Below are 16,622 nucleotides of genomic sequence, written 5' to 3' on the forward strand. Positions count from 1 at the left end.
ATTTGAATGCATTGCAATTTATTAATTGGACATGGAAAGCTATCATCTGGCTGCCTTGATGCAAAAACACCTAAATTAGCAGACAAGGACTTTTTGCATACATTTTTTTTCAACAATTCTATTGTTAGGTGTAGACAAGGCAGCTTGGGTGGTTGCCACCTATAACAATATGAAAATTCAAATTAGCACTTTTTTAAATATGATTGGAGCCTCAAAGATTTAGAATAATATTGATCTTTGTGGGTCTATGTAACACAATATTTTCTAGAAGGGAAACACAAGTGAGGCATTTTTGAAGTAAGAAACCTAAGGTCTTAAAACATAAAAATAAAAGACGAGAGGAACGGATTGGGTGGGTGGGGGGCGGAGGGGATGTTTTTATCCAGGGATAGCAGCAGGCAGGTGCAGCCACCGTGTGCAGGATAAGCTGGATGGGCAGGGTCAGCGGGCTCCTGGGGCCATGAGGAGATCAACGTGACAGTCTGCACCGCCTCATGACAATCCACACGGACTACACGCAGCAGCCCATGCACGGGTTCACGTGGATCCCTCCCGCCCCTTATTTGAGCTGTGCAGTTTCAAGAAATTATTATTGTTGTTATTGCAATTGTTGCATTGATTGTGCTACAAGGCCTCCCAAACAGTTCACTATTCCCCACTGATTATCTTTCCCAATCACGCATTGTGCAACAATCCTGGAGAACATCCCCACTGAGAGTCTTTTATTTGCTGTACGTGTTTCTTGGCGGTAGGTAGCCTATTCGCTCACGCAGAAACTCCCGCTGAATACTCCGCCATCGCCGCCCTTCCCTCTTTGCTGCGCAGCCTTGTTTCCATACACTTCAGCATGGTGGTACACGGGATCCGCGGCGCGCCGCCTCCCACTCTGACGTCCGCAGCGCCCGGGCCACTCAGGCGCCTCGCCCGGGAAAGGTGGGCCGTCCTCCCCGCCGAGGATACAGCGCCGCTTAACACGTGAGCCTCATGTGACAGAGGTAGGTCAGACCGAGCGGAGAGTCAGAGGGTTTATTTAACTCGTCGCTCCGTACTCCCCCACTTTCCCGACGCGCCACTAGGAGAGGGTGGACTTCCTCCTGCGGCGGGACCACAGCGTGGAATTTACATGGACTTAACCTGAACGCACCTGAGATAGCGCTTACCAATAGGAGCTGCTCTAAAAATGACACATTTTTGAACATTTTCTGAAACATTTTTTTTGATGTGCTTTAGCGTACTTCACTCCGCTCGTGAATAAATGCGCGTTTGCTTGTGGCTGAATTGCTGATATATTTATACACACGCATATATATATATATATATTTTTTGGACCCGAACAAAGAATGGAGCGAGTCCCAAGCGAGCAACCGCCTCCTCTCTCCAAACACCAGCCTGATCTGTCAGACGTGCAGGGGTAAGTTATACTCCTTCCTAAACCGTGACACCTTCACCCTTAAATTGTTCCCAGATTCCTTACGGGTTCGCTCTATTTGTTTCTTTAGGATGGATTTCCAAATGTATGTTTATAAGCCTAGAAGAGGGATAAAAAGGGGAGAAGAGAGCAAGGTTTGTGTGTGTGTTTTTTTTCTTTCTGTTACATCTATTCACTTTATTACTTGTTGCAAACTTGTTACGACCCGACCGCATAGCTTGTTGCACGTAATCTACAAGGAAGGAATTGGAGTAGCAGCAGTTCCCATAAATGGTTGACCCAATTTCTGCTGTGACATAACTCCTGGATTCCTCCCTATGGGTGTAACTCCCTGCAAACACAAAGGATTTATGCAACGCCTCTGTTTATTTCTCGTAGGACACTTACAAGCTGCCCCACAGACTCATCGAGAAGAAAAGGCGCGATCGGATAAACGAATGCATCGCTCAACTGAAAGATTTATTACCCGAACATCTGAAACTCACCGTAAGTTCACACTGAAGTGGCTGGAAGGGAGAATGGGATGCACAAATGTTGAGTAGAATGTACCATCTAGTGGTTGTTCAGCGGCATTACAGCTGTGCGTCAGCAGCGCGCACCAAATTGACTGCTGCCCAATTATGCTCTGTCCTTATCCTAACATGTTGCCAGTGTGCTGTAAAACAAAGTTCAGTAAATGACCTGAGAATTTCCTCAGCCTTTTGGCTGAATTGCTGTGAAAGTTGGAGAGCAGAAGAAGCCTTTATGCCCAGCTGTGCAGCTTAGCCTCTGTTTTGAATAAGCGGTAAAGATGTGCTGACTTTGCGTGTCTTCCGCAGACTCTGGGCCATCTGGAGAAGGCTGTGGTTTTAGAGCTCACGCTCAAACATGTGAAAGCCCTCACCTCTCTTCTGGAGCAGCAGCAGCAGAAGATCCTTTCTCTGCAGAGTGGCATGCAAATCGGTAAGCGACAGACATTTGCATACATGCAGAAGATAATACGTCAAACAAATGTATAAAGGTGGCATTGTGCAGATGTTACGACAATTTATCATTTCCTAACTGAACGAAAATTACAGTTTCTTTTGGTTTTGCTCACATGGGTTTTGTTGAATTACATTTTTTTACAGAGCAACCCACTGTTAGCCAGGAGAAGTCAGAGGAGATGTTTCGCTCTGGTTTCCACATGTGTGCCAAGGAGATTCTCCAGTACCTAGCCAATCATGAGGCTGATGGAGACCTGACTCCAACTCATCTCGTCGGCCATCTCCACAAACTGGCTGCTGAAGTGCTGCAGAGCCCGGCTAGACCTCGCACCCCTCACAGCCCCCAACCTGAAGAGGTTCCGGCCTACCACCAGCGCCAGCCTCACAAGGAGATGGCCACCACCTTGCCCCCTAAGCCCACTGAGGGCTATGGGAGGAACTGCGTGCCAGTTATCCAGCGGGCATACGCACCAGCGAGTGGCGAGCAGAGTGGAAGTGACACAGACACAGACAGCGGCTATGGGGGGGAGCTGGAGAAGACTGAAGTGGGGGCACGGCAGGGACGCTCTGATTATTACGGTCATGACAACCAGCAGAAGCGACCGCTGGGAGACAGGCAGAGCTCTGCCATCAAGCAGGAGGACGATGAGCCGCGCCACAAGCGACCCCGTGTGGAGTCGTCTGAGGATGAGGTGCTCTCAAGTGGAGAGTCATCGATTTCATCGTCCTCCAGTGGTTATGGCAGTTACATGAGCACGTCCCCCACCCACCCACCTCCCCCTCCTCATCCTCTCTGCATGCCGTTCTACCTCATCCCCCCTTCAGCTGCGGCCTACCTACCAATGCTGGAGAAATGCTGGTATCCTGGAGCAGTGCCTATGCTCTACCCCGGCATGGGAGGCTCCTCGCCCACCATGTCTGGAGACAGACCACCACCTCCGCTTGTGTTGTCTCCCAGAGGAGGCTCTCCTGCCCCAGCTCTATCTCAGACCCCCATGGACTCCCCTGCGCTCCTTCAGGCACTAAAGCAGGTACCACCCCTAAACCTGGAAACCAAAGAATGAGGAATGAAGGAACGGGCGAAGGGACAATGCCTTTTCTAATGGCCACCGTCAACAAGTGGACGACATGACTGAGCTGTTTGTAATCTATAATCATTCATCTTCTCTTTTCCTCATCCGGAGGTCAGATAGTACCCATTCACACTGGGAGGAATGCAAAACTCTGGCTGAATTTTTAAAGCTCAGTGGTTTTCCTCATTTACAGATGTACTGTTTGAACCCCGAACTGCCCTGCACATGCATACAGATTGGTTGAATGTAAAGAAAGAAGTCTTTAAGATGCTGCTGTGGAAATGTAAAAGCCTACAACAACTATCCATCTCACTATGTAGCTGTTGTGACAAAGAATTGCCATGTTGTACTTTACTTTAAAAACATTTTGCACCAAAATAGTGGTAATTAATCATCCAAAGTTTGTTGCCTATGTCTTTTGTTCACATTCTGTTCACTAAAATGCCCTTTCTCGACTTGATATTGATGACTTTAAGCACCCAGAAGTTCTGAAGTGTGTACAGAATGAGTAAGGATGGCCTTAGTGGATGAAGGGATGGGCCACTACACGGCCAAAATGAGTGACATGTCTTGTTTTTGTGTTGATGAACTGAGAGGGATATCTGTAATTATTGTTCATAGACTTCTTGTATATTTCTATTTTTGATACCTGTGCTTGCACTCTGCTCTCTCTCAGGCAACCGGAGGGATTTGCAGGGTGCGGACAATGTTGCGTACTCAGAAAGTGTACATTCTGTAGCACTGTGCTGGACCTGGTCTGCGTACTCGACGTGTTTTCTGCTCAAGTCAAACCCGGTGTTTGTTCTTGCTGTTGCCTTTTACTTGTGAGAAGCTGATAAACTGCAGATGTTTATTCTCTGTACAATGTATTAAACCTGGAGTCAAAGATATGAGGAAGGGGTGAAGTGAATGTAAGTTTTACCAGAAGACTAGTTTTCTATAGAAAGTGAGGTACTTAAGGTTTTATATTTTGGGACCTAAAGAGAGATGTTTGATGTACATATTTTGTCTATAAATGTTGATATCAATCATAAGTGTATTAATAAAGTATTTTTCCCATGGATATTTGTTTTTATTGTGTGTATCTATTAATAATTAAAGATGTGGGTGATGACAATAAAACAATTAGATACATTCCAACAAGCCACACCTGGAAAAACTTGACGTTTAGCTTCCTCTGCTGACTAACCCCATGTGCTAATTATTTGGAAATTAGTGTTAACTTAAGCCCCTTTGTAAAACAAGCAATTTTATATTCGCTCCAATATAATTTAGTTTTTGTGCTTAGTTTCAAATCTAATTAAAGATGCTCAAGTTAAATAAAAAATGATTAAACTCCATAATTTGCCATAATCACAGGCCCAGATGAATGCATCAACTTGTTGACTTTGCAGCAATTCCTTGTCCTTGCAAGCATTTGACAACAGTATAAAGTATCCACTTCTTATAACATCTCATCACAAGGTGTTTTTTCTACTGTCACTTAGTAGGAACTCTCAAAAAGTGTCATCTGAAGTCAAAGGTTATCCTAGCAACTTGAAATATCATTACCTTTGAATTAGTTTTCCTTTGACTGACATTGATCCATTTGATGATCACTGTGACCTTTAACTGCTACAGATGAGTTGTTTTTAATATGGGTGGAATAAAGTACTTAATACAGTCAGCGGGTCATGATCAAGATATCCACCTGCTGTATGACTGAAGTCTTCCCTAATTCTACCCGTTTCTGTCGACCTGTCTACTTAAACAGTGAATACCTCCAGCAATGCATAACTTGGACCTGTGCACATTTTTTTCCATGTCTCTATCCCTTATAAAGGTGGCTAAGGTACCTGTTATCATTTACTCTTTGATTTTAAAAGTGATAAATCAATTGCAGATCAGTGAGTGACAAAGATGCTGGTGTAACCTCTTAGAACTTTCATATTTTATTTATTTCCTGTAGTAGCTGGTGATTGACCTAAATGTGTTATTTTTCCTCTATTACCATCTGCTGGACATTTAAAGGTATTACAACGTCCAGAATAGAATAGAATAGAATAGAATAGAATAGAATAGAATAGAATAGAATAGAATAGAATAGAATAAAGTCATTCTTATAAAAAAACATCATCAAGCAGCATCTGATCAGCTGTCAATAAAGTAACATCAACATCCAAATACTTAGAACAAAGCACCAGTAAATGGCTCCAGTAAAATATTGCACACTTCCTTCCATTACACTGAGGCAAAAAGAGAAAGGGAATCTGCCCAGATCAAAGTGGGAATCCCCAAGCTTCCTTTTGTTAACAAGCTTTATGGAGATGTTGATTTTGTTTTCCAGAGGAGGACATGGCTCTTGTCCTCACTGCCAAAGGTACCAGACGCTGGTTCATTGACCTCGGTGTTACTATTCTTTATTGACCAGAGAACTGGCCTAACCTGAATCAGAAGAGAAACACCTGTAGGTCGCGATTAAAGTAACCTCTCAGCAAAATCAGAGGCTGATCACCTCCATGTCACAAAACATACTGATGCAGTAATTCATGCAATAGAAAGCCCACCCAAGAATTGAGTTCAAATGCAAAATAATACATGGATACATTAGGCTGGCATTCCTGTTTTAATTATGTTTTTATGTTTTTTATTATTTTTATTTTATTATTTCATCTTTTTTTTCTGTGTCAAAAAACGTGACGTCATTGTCGATATTAGCAAAATACGCTCTCTTTAGCACATAAATGTGTTTTGAACTAAGTGGCGTTGCACCACAAGGGGGCGATCGAGGCTTTAGAATGTGTCCTGTCTAGTTTCCTGTTCTGGATCAATGAACTTGTTTGGCAAGTATTTTTGCTGAATGAACTCGCAGTTTCTATACGTCTACATTTAGCTGGATATCGCAGAAAAGTATGATTATTGTTGGGGTTTTGTTTGTTGTCTTTTTATTTTTCCTTCTAATAGAAATTTTAAATTTTGAGTTGTCTTCTACAATTAAGGTTTTATAAAATATTTTCATAGCATATAAAAATAACTGAGCTGTACTGCTAATCCCCTTAATAACTGATGTCATTAAAATGTTTTTCATAGAAACACAGCTATTTTGATCAAGATTTCTAAAATTAAGTTTATGGGTTAAGATGATATATTGCAGATTTATGAAACACAAGGAATTAGCCTGGCACACATCTTAAAGCTGCTTTACCTTTTCCAAATATGCAACATTTTGTGTAGAGCAGTTAGCCAGAATATTATCACTTTATTTCCCCCGACAGAGCAACAAGCAGTTCAGACAGGCAAAAACCTCTATGGGTGTCCCATGAAATTGTGAGGTAGGATTTAACACAGTTTGGGCTGCTAAATATACATTTTTCTCCATGGAATTTGAAAATATTGAAATACATTTATGTGAGTTATGATTATTTCTCTTCAAGAAATAAGATAAATCAAATTCTCTTTTACCTATGACTCACATCTTGCTGATTGCTTTCCATTTTCTTGTCAGTGTAAATTCTCAATTACCATAGATGAGTATCTTCTGTAAGATTTTATTTACAGTGAAGGCTTTAATATAAAGGGCAACATATAAAGCAGGTGCATTCTTTAAATGTCTTGTCTTGAATATTTCTTAGCTGTGAATTTAATGAAACATCAGCTGCTGTGCTTTTGAATATATTTGAAGGAATTTTGAAATGTTTGACTATTGACCTGGTCAAGGTGAGATGATGCTACAGCAAGGTGTTTTAGTGGGTGCAACATGTCTACAAAAATGTTTAGTGCTTTAATTCATATAAAATGGAGCAGTTTATCATCTTTTTGGAATCATTATGTTTCAGCTGATATCATGTTATGTTTTTGATTTGATATACATTTTCCCAATTAGCTGCTGCTCTCCACAGTTCAAAAACAAACATGCTGGGTTGGCTGATAATTCTAAAATGGCATGAAGATTTGAGTCAAATTATAGCTTTTAGTGCATCATGAACTTTGATCACATTTTTACAGCCATGATTACAAACCAGTAGGCCTGCAATGATCAGAGAAGCAGGGGAAACTGGATAATCTTGCAGAAAGTGAGACGCTTAAGTACTATGAAGCTTGATTACTGACAAGAGACAGGTGGCTGATTGGAAATAGGTTGCAGCTGCCAGAGAGGGCAAACCATGTAGGCTGAGGGAAACTGAAGAGAACATAAATGAACAACAAAACCAAAAAAGCAGACTGACACTAATTAAAGAAAGCTAAATTCAGATCCACACAAAAAATGTAAGAATAACTCTGAGAAATCAAGTACAAAAGAATGAACTGAAATGGCAAGACTGAAACTGATATGAATAAACGAGGGCAAAAAAAACAACCATAGAAGAAAACCCAAACACCTGGAGATAACGACAAATGTAGCCATATTGGAGGGATTTCTGGACTAATATCTCACCTGCATCAGGTTTGCACTTCAATTGGGCCACTATAAAACTTAAATTTTCGCTTTTTACTGTTTGTTAGTTAGATGTGAACTTGTTGGTTGTCTTTGGACCCTTGTTGTGCTGCATAACTCTAAAATGCATGGTTCTGTCAAATGTGGCAGGTCACATCCGGGTCGTAAAGCCTCAGAACAACCCACTACTACAAACATGTTTGAATTTTGGTATGATGTTCTTTTTGTGTGATGTGTAATTCTCCACATCTTATCAGGACACAAACCTTACAAATTTCACATTTTTTTCTCTTGTCTGTAGAATCTTTTCCCAAAAGTCTTTGGGATCATGGAGACTTTTTGGCTCCATGAGCGTTTGTTCTCTTTTTGATCTGAAGTGGTTTTGACCTTGGGACCTTATCATAGATATCATTTCATCCCAGATTCCTGAAATTATGAACACAGCGCCTAACTGTGATGAGCCATCAATGTAGTTCTGGACTTGGTAAATGGGCAACTCTTAGGAAGGCTTAATGGTGTTCAATGTTTTCTCCTTATCTGGATAACTCTCACTGCAGTTCACTTGGTCAAAGCCTCCTAGCTTTGTGACAACCGATTCCAGACTCATGGACATAAATGCCTTTGTTTCTACGTTATTAGGTTTAGGAGGCAGTTTAATTTCTGCACAAGTTAAGGTTAATTTGAATAGTTGTTTTTTTTAATCAATAAATAAAACCATAATTTGAAAGCAGTTGGGATTTGCTAAAGTTATCTTTATCTGTATTGAATTGTAGGAATCTTGAACATTTGAAAACAAAAAGAAACCTTAAAAGGAGGATTTTTCTTTTCTTTTTTTTTTGGTACAGTTTGATTTTAGTTTCAGTGTGTGTTTATTTTGATGATGGAACAGTCTTTAGCTGAACGCAAAGCGTTTTGTTTTTCCTGTGGCCCCTGAAACTTACGCACAGTGGTAACTGCATCCAGCAGCGGAAACGCTGAAGCTTTTAAAGCGAACACTGTGTACGATGAAGCTGCTGTATGGACTTATTGGCTTTACTGGTTAGCAGCAGTGTCTCAGCGCTCTGATTGGCTCAGGGCGCAGTGATGCTGTCTGCATCCTCCTCTGTCAGGCAGGACAGGAGGGGAGGGGAGCTGGAGGCGCGGCTCGGAGACCATCACTTAACAGAGAGAGACAAAATAATAATTTCCCTCGTCATGTGAAAGAGATGTCATTTGTCAACATGTGTGGGGTGACAAAAGCGGCGGCCGCGTCCAGTTGCCCGTAACCGCTCCTTCTGCTCGTCCTGCAAGACAGCGGCGGACGGCAGTCTGACTCAGTGAAAGTCTCACCTTTCCACTCCGTGAACGCCGGCAGTGTGAACTCAGGAGCCATGAGCGTGTCCGGGAACGACCCGCAGAGTTTACTGTGCTACCAGGTAAAGTGGATTTTTGCTTCATAAAGTGCAGCGCAGCGAGCAGGTGCATCGTCCAACAGCTGGAACTGATCTGAGCGGAAACAAACTCAGAAATGGAGAGTTCTCACATTTTCTTAACTATTTTCCCCCCGCTCTGCGTTAACTTAGAGACGGTCCCGCACGTCACCGAGGACTGTGATGTGCCGAACCGTGTCTCGCTCGTGGCAGAACGGGGATTGTTGATGTTTTTTTGCGAGGTACCAGCACGTGCATCGGTTCTGAGATCGCATCACGTTGCATTGCACAGGCGGACCTCAGCTGCTGAGACCACCGCTCAGGCATAAATTAACGCGTATCCTCTGGATGGAGACGTCATGGCCACATTACTGGGAGAGCGCAGAGAGCTATTGATTAGGGATAGAAGGATGTCCGCTGAGCACACTCTTTGTGCATTAATAAAAGTCAACTGCTCGTCCCCTGGGGGTCACGTGTTGTGAGGAAGGAGAATAGGACTTGGGCCTTTTGTTTATTTCTTTTGGAGATGTGTTTATTTAGTAATTACCCCCAAATGACCTTGACGCCATTCCTTCACCGTGTTTCATACGGAGCTCTCTCTACTTTCAGTGAGAGCATGGCAGACAGTGTGACTTAAACTAGGGAAGCGGGGACATCCAGTACCCTGTTAGGTCCCCCTTCCACTTTACTCTGCTGCATAATAGTTTAATGGACTTGTTGCAGGCTGTACTTCAACAGTCATGTCATCACGGTGTGTTAGACTAACATCCTGTCCGTGTGCAGGAAACGGGCGGAGAAGAACCAGAACTGAGCTGGAGAGTCTCAGATATCAATGGAGCGCTTTCAGACCAGGGGGAGAAATGGCCTCTGAGCATCACCCTTGAAGCAAATTATGTAACCTTATTGTTATGTGTGTAAGGCTTCCTGTCTGAAACACCTGGACTGTGCCGTCTGCTTTTCCTGCAACTCTTTTTCACCTGGAACATTCTGTAATGTCCACTTACTACGGCCACAGCCAACGAGATACCCAGGTGACAAATTGGTCCTGAAAAAGATGTCAGATAAACCAATTTTTGTTTATCAGAGGAAAGCACAAAAAATTATATTGTCAAGGCAAAAGAAAAAAAATTGATGCATTAGTGAACTCCATTGCATATAGAATGGTTGTAAACATGAGACATGAATTAAAACGGAACTTTTCCTGCTTTAGGACAAAATGATTTCTATTTGCTAAATGCCAGTATAACAAGAGAAATAAGATTTTATTTTTTTTCAAAAATCTAAAGATTTTTGAAAAAACATGTATAATCCAGAAGTTTACATTCAGTATGTTTCCTTAGTTTCAAATAGAGTTGTCTTTTTAAACTCTATGACTTGCATCAATGTTTTAGATGTATTTCCTCAAGTCTCCAATTTGGTACTGGACTTAACTTTAGCATCTCCACGAGGTCTTTTTCTTTTTGTCTGGGTTTGATACGGACAATTTGCACCAGAGTATGTTGGTTTCTGGGACGCAGAGAGCCATCTCCTTCCTGAACGGCATGTTGGCAAGACATTTTGTGACAGTTTTGTGGGCTGAGCTGAAAAGGTGTGTGCGAGGAAAGCTGCTTACAAACTTGACTGTTGCAGCGGTTCTGTGAGAAGGAATGAGTCAAATTTTCAGCACACTGTCCGTGCGAAGCCTGTGGGAACATATCTGAATCCTCTGACCCAAGTAATAGAGTTCAAACGCAATTCCACTAAAAAACAACTGGAAGTTTGTAAACCTCTGAATTAGATTAGATTGTTCTCATAGTTCTAGCATTTTGACATTTTGGCATAATTCACTTTGTTGATCCTAATTGACTTAAACCAAGAAAAGCTGAGTGATTTAATATCAGAGAGACAAAAAGATTGACTTTTTCATAGAGTTGTGTAAATATCTCGTGCACCGTTAACATACCTTGTGTTAACGGTGCATTTCTCTGCTCTACTGCATTTACAGTTCTACTGCATTTAAAGTTGTCATTTGGCATGTGTCCCGCACTTTGGTTTTAATCAGTTTATGGGCACAGTTTTCATTTAGCTGGAGCGATCCATAAGCAAGTCTGACTGAATGTGAACTCTGGAGAGTACAGCTGTACACATTGGTATGCAAGTAGTACTCAGTATGTCCCTCCATATATTAAAAGAATGTAGTTATGTGGCATACCTGAAGGCAAAAATAAGGCTGTATGTGACCCCCACAAAGTGTGGTCACATTTGTTAGATTAAATTGTGATTTTAGTTTAGGATTTGACCTTGTTTTTGAAAATTTGGAGCAATGTCATGCAATAACACAAATCTGCCGCTAGACGGCAGAAGCGAGCCCTTACGGGACTGACGGTGCAACATTTCGGTGTCGAGGAAGCTCCCCTCCATTCGGACGAGAGCTACAAGCACAGCAACACCGTCTCCTGTGGCTCACTCACTCGTTTTTTCCCTGTTAAAACAGGTTGGTTCGGGTTTAAGCGGAAAGCTGATATGTAATAGACATGATTTTTCTGTTAAGTCGTGACATTGATCCCCGGTGTATTTGGTTAATGTTATTTTATGTTGTTGTTATAGTTAGCTAATAAGTTCTCGGTTAGCTGCTCAGAGGATTTCCTCAGATGGTACGCGAATAATGCGTGTGTTTTATATAGCCGTCTGTAATGTGCTTTAATTTACAATTCCTTATCTAGTAATAAGCTGATGTTGTGTTATAGAAGAACTAGTAGAAGTGTGAATGTATAGTCACAATTTTCCAAAGTTCTATAATGACTTTATTATTGTAACCTGGAATAAGTTCGGATGAGAGCACAGCACAGCAACACCGTCTCCTGTGGCTCACTCGTTTTTTTCCTGTTAAAACAGGTTATTTGTATCTGCTTGCCTGTCCCTCCACCTGGGACCTGCAACATGTACAAGATTAAAAATTGGCAACTTTATATTGTTTTAAATTTGATGATTGCTACTTGTTACATCTATGTAAACAATTAACTTAAGGTTTACCATAAAAGGTAGAAAATAAAATATTTGGTTGCTTAAAAAAAGAGGAAACTGACCTAATATTACATATGTGAGTTTACAGCTACTTTATAAAACTTCACTAACGTCATTCATTCAAAAGAGGCTAAACTAAATGCTTCTTGTAATTTCTGAACAGTTTTCTTGAAAATAGAAGGTTTTCCCCCAAAGCTTTAAGAAGACAAAATAAAGACGCTACACTTTTTCTACTCTACAACCACAGATCAAAGGGAGGTTTTATATCGAGGGGAAAATGTCAAAACGGGCTCGACTTTGTGGATCATCACTATGGTCTTAATATGAAGGGATTATTCTTCAATTGAGTAACAAAGTCAAGCAGAATTCATGTTCAACACATGAAGGAAATACAAAGCAGAAATCCTGCAGGACATTTACACAAAATTAGGGAAGTGTAGCAAAGCTGCGAAGCAAACTTACAAGACAATTATAGGTCTGGGTCTAACTCAGTTGGGAATATTTTCTTGTAAAGCTTTTTGGTTCTTTCTGACCAGAGCAGAGCCCAGATGAGTAGGATCATTTACCAGATGGGAGACATCAGGAGGGACAGATCAGCCAAACAAAGTTAGACTTTTGGTAAAATTATAGGGCTATATCAAAAATATTGTGCATAAAAACAACAACAAAAAAAAGGAATTCTGCTTTTTAGAAATAATTTGTTGCTCTACATCTCATGACTGAAGTTTGGTTTTAGAAAAGATAATTTCACACTCATTCAGAGAAACTTTGACATGTTTTGAAGGATGTCAAGAAGATCATATGTCTCTTATATTTCGGACATGTCACTTGTATGATTTTTTTTTTTTTTTTGTGAAATTAGTCCAGTTTGGCAAATTAGAAGTGACATTGACTTTTATCTGCATATTATCCTGTAGATAAAAAAAAAAAAAATCAAATCTGACACATTAATATGCACAGCAGCATCAATAATGTTGCCTGGCATCATGTTCGGCCATTTGCACCTGTTATTATCCATGATAATAATATGATCTGGAGCAGATGGAGCATTACATGACCGAGGCATCAGCCTGATGTTAACAGATGGCATGTGGTTCTTGAGCTGGAATGTCGTGTTTTCCCTCCCTTAAGAAAAAAAAAAAAAAAAAAAAATCATATTTCAACCAAAGAATGTTCTGTTTTGGTCTTATCACAAAGCATTTAATAAAGCAGCATCCTGCCTTGTCCATGTGATCCCTTGGAAACTTAAAATACTTCAGAAATCTGTCTGGGGAGCATGATAAAAAACGAAAAAATTCCCTGGCTTTGTCATGCGCACCATTGTTTCCGCTTTCCACCGGTGAACTTGCAAATATTAACATTAGTCAGTGTGACGCAGTTATGTAAAAGTTACACCAAGTTCTTTCAGGCTTCACACAATAAAAGCCTTGATCTTGAAGTGATCTTTGTTAAAGCAGCTCACATGCTGAGGGTAACAAAGACCCTGAATTTCCTCCATTTGTACAGAATCGCCTTATAAATAAGAAAGGTGGTTTTGTAACTATTTCTGTCCTGATAAGCATCAGTGACTCTTTTCTGAAGTTCAGTTTTCCTTTTTTTTATCGTTTTCCTAAATTGCTCTCCGCACTGACGATAAAACAGAACAATCAAAAAAAAAACAACAAAAAAAAAAACAAAACAAAAAAACCGAAGTAATATGCAAAAGAAAGACATGACAAAAACACGAACATAAAAAAGTCATGAACAAAAAGAAGGACAGATGAAAGGAAATGACAGTTGGCAAAAAATGACACTCGAAAAACAAAGACACTCTAAAAGCAAAATTAAACGAAAAGTAAAAGTAAAAACCCAGCAAAAGTGCCAAAATAACAAGAATTTAAAAAAAAGGAGAAATTAAGACAAACTTGGCATTAAAAATCAACATTCAATGAAACACACAGAACAACAACACACAAAAACAGTCATAAAGAACTCAACAACACCACAACACAACTGACATAAACATTACGAAAGACTCATGTAAGGTCAAAAAAAGTGTCACGTCATGTTTATGACGGTGTCATGTCAGTCTTATGCACACCCCTTCAAATAAAGTGTCACCAAAACCTTTAAGCAGCACCTCTGACCACCTTTGACACAGGGTTTGTTGTTTTTAATTGTCATAATTTGATTAACAACTCAGCAGTTCTAATTGTGAAGAGTGTTGCTGTTTCCCCACCCATAAATCCTGCTAATATTTGTAGAAAGAAAACGATTAGAGGCAGACTTGTATGTGGGGAGCAGAATGAGGTGACTCATGCTACCCGTGGGCTGAAGCAGTCAAAACAGCCGCCCCTCTCCTTCCATCTTCTCCAGCCTCCTTCTCTCCTGTCTTCGCTTATACCATTACCTCTTATTTTCATCCATTCATGTTCAGCCCTCCTCCGAGTGAAGATATGTCTCTTGTGTCTCTGTAGCAGTGAGCTGGAAACACTGCAGCGCTGCGAGCGGGGGCAGCAGCTGCCCGACGACATGTTACGAAGTGCCAGTCTTGGATCTCAGACGCCAAACTCTGTTCAGGAAGTGACAGGCCCAGTTGTTAGAGTCAGGATCTGTGTTCCTGCTGTCAGCTTAGGAAGCTTCAGGGATGGAACAAGTAGCTGGTTTGGCTTCGAGAAGGGAAACAGGGAGGCGTTTGGTGGAGATTAGCTGATGAAACTTGGGTACTGTGGAGTGACACAATATGAAGTGGTGGTTGCATTTTTGCCTTAAAAAAATGATCTCCGCCCCCATTTACAGATGAGGTGGTAACATCTTCAAACAATGATAGCAAAACCTTGTATTTAAGAGCAGCATGCACTGCTTCAATATGTGATGTCATGAACAAAATGTAAAGAAATCAAACTCTGTACGAGGAAGAGAACTGTAGCCCTTCACAGGTCTGATTCATCTTTGAGTAACACCCAAGTGTGACGCATTGATCTGCTCAATCAATAACAATTGAGAGTAAACCGTATAGAAATCTCCAGGTACAATGCAGTTCACTAAAGAGACAGGCTCTGTGTCCAAGAGACAAATATGTTTTTGGTGAAAGATGAGCGTATCAACCCCAGAATAAAAGGAAAAGATGTTTTGAAGATGCCGGCTGAAGCTGGTTACAGAGGGTCATTATCTACAGTAAAACAAGCCCTGTGCCAACACTGGCTGAAAGAATCCATTACCCGACAAGAAAAAAAGACAAATCCACGTCTGAAAATGCTCCCAGGGACAAAAGACATTAATGCCTTGCGCTCAAATGAAACTAAGATTATAGTCTTTGGTCGTTGTATAAAATATTGAAGCAACGTCGCTACGGCTCAGCCAGAAAATTTAAACATTTATACATATCACAATTTTGGAAAAAAACAAAACAAACAAAAAGCATAACTTAAAACAAAAAACAAGAAACTGAAATATTCTCTCACACAACTTTGAGCCAGCAGTGATTTTAGGCTATTTCTATCTAAAGTTTACTTTAGCAAATCTAATAAAGCAACTATCAGAACCATTAGGTCACCAAGTTTCAGATCTAAAATTTACCAAAAATGTTTTATAGTAACATCGAAATAATCCTGCAAAATACCACTGTATCAAACTATTATCCCTGTGATTTAACTATGTGTGCAAATCAAGTTGTGCAGCTATTTGAAATCAGCTTCTTCTGGACGCCTCCACCCAGTGTTTTCCTATATGGGGTTCAAGTAGATTGCCGCGCTGTAATTCTTGTGTTTTTCCAGAAAGAAGCAGCCTCTTCTTAGGGAACCAAAGTTTATTAGAAACTGGATTTCAATTCAAGGAATATTACACAGATTTTTTTTTTTGGCAAAATATGAACATTTGAATATTTTAACAGCTTTACCAAAGGAAAATTACTATTTTGAATATATGCTCATCTGAGTGTTTAATGCTGGAAAGGAAGCAGGACTTTGTAAATTCCTCCCTATTTCCTGATTATTGTCTGTTTTATTCCTGGCAGATACATTTTAAAGAATATCTTGGTTCAAACAGTGGCACATTTCTTATCACGTAATTGTGGATATATTCATTATTTCCAATAAGTACAAATAGAGTGAAGCTTTCGGTAACACTTTATTTGAAGGGGGGTGAATAAGACTGACATGACACTGATAAACATGACATAACACCTGTCTTTTAAGGTGTGCCACAAATTTCATTTGCCATGTTGCCAGCAGATAAAAATGTAATGTACTATTTCTTATATTATTTATTGTGAAAGTTTTTAAGTTCTGACCAGCTCAATAATTTTTTTCTTAAGTACTTTGATATATGAGTATGAGTAGGTATGAATAT

The 16,622-nt window shown here is 40.5% G+C and overlaps 2 protein-coding genes and 1 long non-coding RNA gene across 3 annotated transcripts in view; 2 read left to right on the top strand and 1 right to left on the bottom strand.

The window, feature by feature from the left end:
- The first annotated feature begins 981 nt into the window (after positions 1 to 981).
- Positions 982 to 4,530, top strand: LOC103147633 (class E basic helix-loop-helix protein 40-like). Its single transcript, XM_007566075.2, has 5 exons — positions 982 to 1,411; positions 1,500 to 1,563; positions 1,808 to 1,915; positions 2,248 to 2,371; positions 2,539 to 4,530. The coding sequence occupies exons 1-5, from the start codon at positions 1,341 to 1,343 to the stop codon at positions 3,456 to 3,458; spliced, it is 1,287 nt and encodes a 428-aa protein (XP_007566137.1). The 5' UTR covers positions 982 to 1,340; the 3' UTR covers positions 3,459 to 4,530.
- Positions 4,531 to 8,986: 4,456 nt separating this feature from the next.
- LOC103147635 (electroneutral sodium bicarbonate exchanger 1-like) overlaps positions 8,987 to 16,622 on the top strand; it is a 37,048-nt gene continuing 29,412 nt past the window's right edge. The window contains exon 1 of the mRNA XM_007566076.2: positions 8,987 to 9,296. Within this exon, the coding sequence (XP_007566138.1) occupies positions 9,252 to 9,296 (45 nt within the window). The 5' untranslated portion in view covers positions 8,987 to 9,251. The remainder of the gene's footprint in view (positions 9,297 to 16,622) is intronic.
- The window catches only part of LOC107837901 (uncharacterized), a 5,789-nt gene continuing 1,222 nt past the window's right edge, over positions 12,056 to 16,622 (bottom strand). The window contains exon 2 of the long non-coding RNA XR_001663950.1: positions 12,056 to 12,086. This is a non-coding gene — a long non-coding RNA (uncharacterized LOC107837901). The remainder of the gene's footprint in view (positions 12,087 to 16,622) is intronic.

This window comes from Poecilia formosa, unplaced genomic scaffold, assembly GCF_000485575.1.
Source record: "Poecilia formosa unplaced genomic scaffold, Poecilia_formosa-5.1.2 Scaffold186, whole genome shotgun sequence".
Taxonomy (NCBI): Eukaryota; Metazoa; Chordata; class Actinopteri; order Cyprinodontiformes; family Poeciliidae; genus Poecilia; species Poecilia formosa.

Bases quoted from the DNA above. Each gene is read 5' to 3' on its own strand.
- LOC103147633 (XM_007566075.2), top strand. From the start codon at position 1,341: ATGGAGCGAGTCCCAAGCGAGCAACCGCCTCCTCTCTCCAAACACCAG. The intron at 1,412-1,499 runs GTAAGTTATACT...TTGTTTCTTTAG, and splicing joins GATCTGTCAGACGTGCAGGG to GATGGATTTCCAAATGTATG. The intron at 1,564-1,807 runs GTTTGTGTGTGT...TATTTCTCGTAG, and splicing joins AAAGGGGAGAAGAGAGCAAG to GACACTTACAAGCTGCCCCA.